Source organism: Siniperca chuatsi, linkage group LG10 (genome assembly GCF_020085105.1).
Source record: "Siniperca chuatsi isolate FFG_IHB_CAS linkage group LG10, ASM2008510v1, whole genome shotgun sequence".
Taxonomy (NCBI): Eukaryota; Metazoa; Chordata; class Actinopteri; order Centrarchiformes; family Sinipercidae; genus Siniperca; species Siniperca chuatsi.
Genome location: NC_058051.1, coordinates 15,192,790 through 15,199,414, shown reverse-complemented (window position 1 = coordinate 15,199,414; position 6,625 = coordinate 15,192,790). Strand labels below are relative to the sequence as shown.

General features: G+C 45.0%; 1 protein-coding gene across 1 annotated transcript; it reads right to left on the bottom strand.

Annotated features, from left to right (window-relative positions):
• Positions 1 to 1,802: 1,802 nt before the first annotated feature.
• Positions 1,803 to 6,625, bottom strand: rbm15 (RNA binding motif protein 15). Its single transcript, XM_044209985.1, has one exon. It carries the CDS (start codon positions 6,453 to 6,455, stop codon positions 3,903 to 3,905), a length of 2,553 nt encoding a protein of 850 aa, XP_044065920.1. The 5' UTR covers positions 6,456 to 6,625; the 3' UTR covers positions 1,803 to 3,902.

Genomic DNA, 6,625 nt, shown 5'->3' with positions numbered 1-6,625 from the left:
ATGATCAGATTAGGCTTACTGACATTGTTCAACATGAATGAAAGTCTTAAGAGAGAATACAGTGGCTTAAATGTTTTTGGTCTGCCATGAAACAATTACGCCTTAATAACTGTATATAAAAGTGAATGATAGTAATCCCCATTTGGTTAGACATCTTTACTAAGGCAGCAAAAACACTTAATCTAGGCAGGGGGATCAACAGCTGCAGAAGCCTGTTGACTGTAAAAACAAAATTTTATTTCAACCTTTTCCATCAATTTTGCAATGAATGTAAACAGAAGCCTCAGCATAACTATATTATTAAACAAGTATAAATTCAGGTCTTAAAATGTTCACTATTTGAGACAATTTATCATTTTGTTTTGTTGATTCTTAAGCTGCAAATCAAAGCAGCACTTTATGCAATGGGTTACTGTAGGCAGTAAATGGTGCTATTATCTTACACAAATGGATTTATGCCAAGTGCCATCAGTGGAAATAACCTCAGTGAAAACTACACTATGTCATTTTGCATTTGTTATTGTAAAACAAGTGGTGTTGACACTTTATACTTACCACTGCTGCCTAAGCCACCGATACAGACCTGGCAGGCAGCACTTTTTGTCCTTACTCACCCTCATGCCGTTTCTATATAGCAGTCGTACAGTGATACCAGCTCTGTCCAGGGTGTCTGGTGTGCATGAGTGTGATTTGTCAGGCAGACTGTGAGAGGGGAAAGCAGGAGCTCCATGGTCCTCAAGATGGCAATGTTTCTCTAATGAAGTAAGGGGTCCTTCTCAGCACAGAACACAGCATTTGTTTTCACACTAATATGACTAAAATGGATGGTAGGAGGAAATGGAGAACTTTCTTTCCTGTGTAAAGTGGCCACAAACGTATAAAAGGGCATTGGCAAAATAAACAGGTCTCCTAGAAGAATTTGGGGGAAGGGTGGGGGTCCTCAGTGTGGATTCCTTCCAGTGGTGTCAAAAAAGGTAAACAAATTGGCCTGTTCGTATTTCATTCCCATGCTGCAAGCAGACCTCAGATGACGATCGAATACAGCGTCAGCACAGCAACACACTTCTTCATTCGTCTCCTCGGAGAGGGTTCAATCAGAGGAGAACACAAAGACGGGGGCAAACAATATTCCTAGCTGAGGTTTGGGCCAATCCTCTTCCCTGAGCCAAACATTAAGTCAAATCAAATCATAACTGGGCAAAGTGTAATAAAGACAAATCAGCCCAGTGGTTCAGCTTGGCCTCTGCAGTGAGACAGCTTGAACTGTAGCTGCTATGGAAATTTCAGAGCAGTGTCACCCACAATCTCCCGAGTGGAGTGTGTGACGGGCGGTGATGGGATTTCCTCAGGTCCTATTCAGAACCAGGAACAATGCACATGAAATCTTTAGTGTAATGACCAGGGAAGACAACAGGATACTGGCGCGTGCTGCTGTTTGCTCCCGCCCTCGACTCCCGGACTGCATCGCTGTCTGCATCTGCCACTGGATTCTGGCTGTAAACAAGGGGCAGCGGAGGCTCCTCGATCCTGATCAGGTGTTCACATGCCAACAGGAACAGTTGAGGGTATAACAGGGGATCATGGGGGAGTAATTTATGATGGGCAACTTAGCAGCTCAGAACAGGCCTGTAAGCAAACAGCGATCCTCACACGATACAGGGGTCTCTCTTCACTGGTGCTAAACAAATTGCAAATTGTCTCCCTTTTCGTGTGCAGAAACAAAATTTCAAGTGACAACTCCTTCGAAACACAATAAGGTATGGCAGCTTGTTTCTTCAATTCACTTCCATCGAAGAAACATGTTTCCCTTCAAATGAACAATTTATTGATAATCGGTCACATTAAGTGCCCAAACGCACTTGCAGGTATGTGAACAGCTTCGCATGGGCTCTACGGATTTTCCTTTCCCATGACATCAAAGTGTACATTGCTCAATTTTCCATTTAAAACAGAAGTCATCACAGGTGCAGATGGGATACACAACTTAAAAGCTGCCTCATTAGTGAGGACTCACAAACACTAGGTAGCCTTCTCTGCAGAGGTTTTCAGCTCTGCACTCGTCTCCTCAGGAGTCCGCCGCTGAAGTGGGTGTGACGTCACACATATAACAATTTTCCGACATATTAATGTTTTCAATACATAATAAAGCAAACTCAGCAAATTATAATTCAGGATGGGTTACTATTGCATGACAAACATACAATGGCAAAACAAAGTACGGTAAGTAGGCCTTGGGAACATGTTGACAGGCATGAGTAAAATATTATTCAATTAACTGTTAAGGTATTTCTAAAACTTTAAAATTACACAGACCTACTTACTAATAGCAAATTGCAGATTTTTTTTTAACTTTGTACCAACATCTTACTTAAATATTATTATTCTTGGAGGACCTACTGGTTTCAGAGCAATAAATGAAACAACACAAAACTCTCTAAGCTTTTTATCCATTACTACTGTAGTTTTTCATAGATCACATTACACAACCATTTCTAAAGGTAGGGATGCACAAAATAAAATAGGAAGTAAAAAATATGAAAAACATGTTAGTATTTGCTTTACTATGCTATGCGTAATGTATTATAGGCTGTTCCCTGGGCAAAAATCTCACATCTGTTAGTATTCAGCATTCCACATAAAGTTGACATAACAATTTAGCTTTACCAGTGGACACACACTGAGTTCATTGTCTATCTTGCAATTTGGTGTTCCAATATTGAGGAACACATTAATAAAAGATATACTCAAATCCAAACCATGAACCTGAAAATATTTTGTAATTTGTAACAGAATTCGCAACATAAGTAACTGAAATGTGTGAGGTGTATCTAGAGACATTTAACTAGTGACCTTCAAAATGTTTTCCCAACTTTGAGAACGCACACAGGCAGGTCAGTGTGAGCTTCAATGTTAATACCATCAAAATTAAAACACATCGCACAACTCTTCTTCAGTACACCACACTCCGTTCACCAAACTTTTTAAGCTATCTTTTTGCCATCAGGGTGGTTACCTGAGGAGGGCAAGATAGCCAAAAATGTCTGGTGAATGGAGGGTGGTGCGCTGGAGAAGAGTTGTGCAACATGTTTTGACCTTCAAAATGTTACCAGGATCATTTCCCCAAAGAGATTAGCTTTGTAACTGCAGTACCAAATCATTCACTACACCTTTACTGAAAACCTTAACTTCAAAAATGTCATGCTCAACTTTGTCTCCATCCATCAAAAAGTGATTATAGTAGAAATATTATTGCACTGTAATTCAAAGCTTTGAAAAGGATGTTTTCTGATTCCCCTCATGTAAATACCTGTATAGCAGGTAGACACAATAACAACACCTATACAATCTAAGGCAATATGGTATAATAGCCCAGAAACAAACATGACCTTTGTTAAGCTTGTAATTTTCAGCTTTTGTAAAAACTGTGTCAATATTGTAGCTTGTGTGGCCATGGTTTGTGGTTTTATTGTAGTGGAGGTGTTATTGTGTCCACTCATTGCATTTCTAAATGTTCCAGTTCTTTTCTCGTAGTAGCTGGATAACCAAGATTTTAAAACGGTAAATTAACCAAAATTTGTTTTCTATATGGACTTATCTCTTCTTAAATGAAATTGATTCAACAAATGCTCCTCATATTTTAGTGTTTTACAGTATTCTGACTGAATTACTGCAGGTTTATGACCTTGTGAGCAATTCATTAAAAATAATTTCAAAAACACACACCCTTTTAGTTTTGTACGAGAGCACTGTTTGTCCTTTAAGTGGATTACATGGCAACATACAAACACTTAAGAACCATACTAGTGTACCCCCTAATGCAGAACACAGCATGCAATAGTTATTGACATACAGCAGATTTTTTTTTTTTTAACACCACTTGAACTTAGTGTGTTCTGATTTTTTTAAGATGCTCCACGAACCACAATCATGACCAGATAGTCCTCTTCACTATTAGCCAGAGCTTTGGCAGAGGAATCCAGGAACTGCTGGGAGAAATCACAGGGAGGGAAAGCATGAAGAACCCCCGTGTTGTCTTTATCTCTGCTTCCTCCCACAGGTAGGCTGATGACTCCAGCTGCTTGTTTTTGGTTGAGGTAGGACACCAGGTTGCGAAGCGGCCGCTGAGTTGAGAGGGCAGGGTCAGACGAAGATGTATCCTCTGTGGTCCCAGGAACTGCCAGCAGGATGGCATAGCCGCCGGGACCCGCCACCTTGATGCGCCGGGACACCTCGTCAAGCTTGGGCTGGTCCAGACGGAGACGCTGGGTGATCTTTAGCTCACTCACCTGCCTCCCTGTTGTGCCGTCAGCAAGCAGGTCACTGGCTACATTGTGATCGCCCTCCAACAGGTGCATGTTGGCTGGGAAGTTGCTGTTCTTGAGCAACAGCATACCATGCCAGGCCAAACTGAGTTTGGTGCCATCTGGTTTGGACGGCTGGCCTCCCTTGGAACTGTTCTCAGAACGTTCTCTCTTGGTCGGCCCCTTACCACCATCGCCTGCTTTGCGCTTACGCTCTCCAACTGCTGAAACGCTGCTGCTTGAAGGTCCCTTGTCAGAGAGACTCTGGCTTTTGAGCCTCCGTTCAGCCCCACCTCTTTCCAGGCTGCTGTGATGTTCTCGGGTGGGGGAGGGTCTCTCGCCCCGCAGAGGGCGCTCTGAGTCACTGAAGCGTCCTCCATCTCTGCTGCTACCTCCAGGACTACCATCTGGAGAAGCACGTCTACGTCTTACTGTCCTCTCAGTGCTGTCAGGTGAGTGGTCTACATGGCGTCCATCCTCCATTACACGCCGCTTGCGTGCAGGTTCTCGTCCCTGCAGCTCTCGTTCCAAAGACCAGGGCTCCCGTGCTCGCCGCTCACGTTCCAAGTGCTCCAGAGGCTCAAAGGGTGAGGCACGTACCCGATCACGAATAGCTGGGTTGGGCCACTCAGTTCCAGGAAAGAGCTCTCTCTCCCTGAAGTGAAGCGGCGGTGGAGTTCGTTCCCTGACCCTCAGAGGTTCAGGAGTGGCTCGGTGAACAAAAGACTCAGCCACCATGTCAAAAGGTGGTATTGGGAGAGGCTGCAGGAACTGCTGCTGGTAACGATGCTCAGTGTCAGCAAAGTCCACTCTAAGTCTTCTCTCTGGGCCTCCCAGCGGGAAGCCCCTCATGTGTGTGCATGCCGCTTGTGCAGCATCCAAACTTTCATACTGAATGTAGGCCCAAGTGTCCCCCTTTCTGTAGTCAATGGTCCTTATAGTGCCAAAGCGATCAAACTCTCTTGCCAGGGCGGCCAAAGGAACCCAAGGTCCAAGTCCACCCACCCACAGGCGTGTGGTGGGAGTTGCTTTCCCATAGCCTATCTTTATGGGGTTGTGGCCCACTATTTTGCCAGACATACTAAGCTTAGCACGGTGAGCCATGTCAAGGTTCTCAAATTTCAGAAATCCATATGTGCTGATTTGTCCTCTTGTAGGTCTTTTAATGTCCACTTCTGTTATGACCCCAAACCTGTCAAAAGCTCTCCTCAGGTCTGCTTCTGTAACAGTTATGTCCAGATTGCCTAAAAACAACGTCCTATTGGCTCTTTGGTCATCTTCTGGAGATATAAAATCTTCCTCACGAAAAGCTGCTCGCTCTGTAATGAAAGCCGGACGTGCCCTGGCTTCAAACAGGGCAAACTCCCTGTCTCGCTCCAGTTCTCTGGGCAAAGGGGGCGGCGGAGGAGGGGGGAGACGTCCCAAGGCCAGCTGCTGCAGCCGATAGTCTCTGTATCCAAGCCCGGTGGGCGAGAGGGGTCTCTGCAAATGTCTATGGCTCTGAGCTGCACCATACAAGTCTCTCTCCACAGGGGAGCGGCTTCTCCTCCTGTTTATGTACACTGCCTCAATTTTTAGCGGACGGTCGTACAGCACCAACCGTCCCCTGGCGTGCTTAGCAGCTCTGGCGTCCTCCGGCTTCCTGAAATTCACGAACGCTATCCGTTCGTCGTTGCTACGGCTTATCTTAACGCTCACATCTCCGAATTTTTTAAATTCGTGAAAGAGTCCATCCTCTATATCTTCGTCGCTCAGCTGGGTGCCGAGGTCGCTTATTTTGAGGGTTTTGTACTCACTCTCGGCGCTGGGTGGCTGAACCCGCTGCTCCCCCCGTGAAGTGGTCCTCGGTGAGGCTAAATCCAGCGTCAGGCTCAGGTTGTGGTTTTTACCGACGGAGCTAGCAGCAGAAGACTGACAACTGTGATTATTTCCAATCCGACTATGACCGTCGAAATCTCTGTCTCTTTTTTCACCTAGCAGACTCCTTCTTGTCGAGCCGCCGTCGCCTTTGGTCGAGCTATTTCCATTATTACTCCCACTGGAAACGGAGAGAGCCCCCATTTTCTTGCTGGTCGGGTGGCATCCTCCCCTGTCTCGAATATCATCCAAGGCCCGGGAGCGTTTTTTAATCGGCGACCGCTCTTTACCTTTCATTTCAGTCCACACGGAGCCGACCCTTGGGACGCTTGGTTTTTTTCAGTACAGTTTCTGCAAATTAGCAGAAAATTATTGAAATAAAAAACGGATTTATTCACTGACCCTGCGGCAAAACAACAACAGTCGCCATTTTGTAAAGATTACTGTAAAGACCCACCCCTTCGACC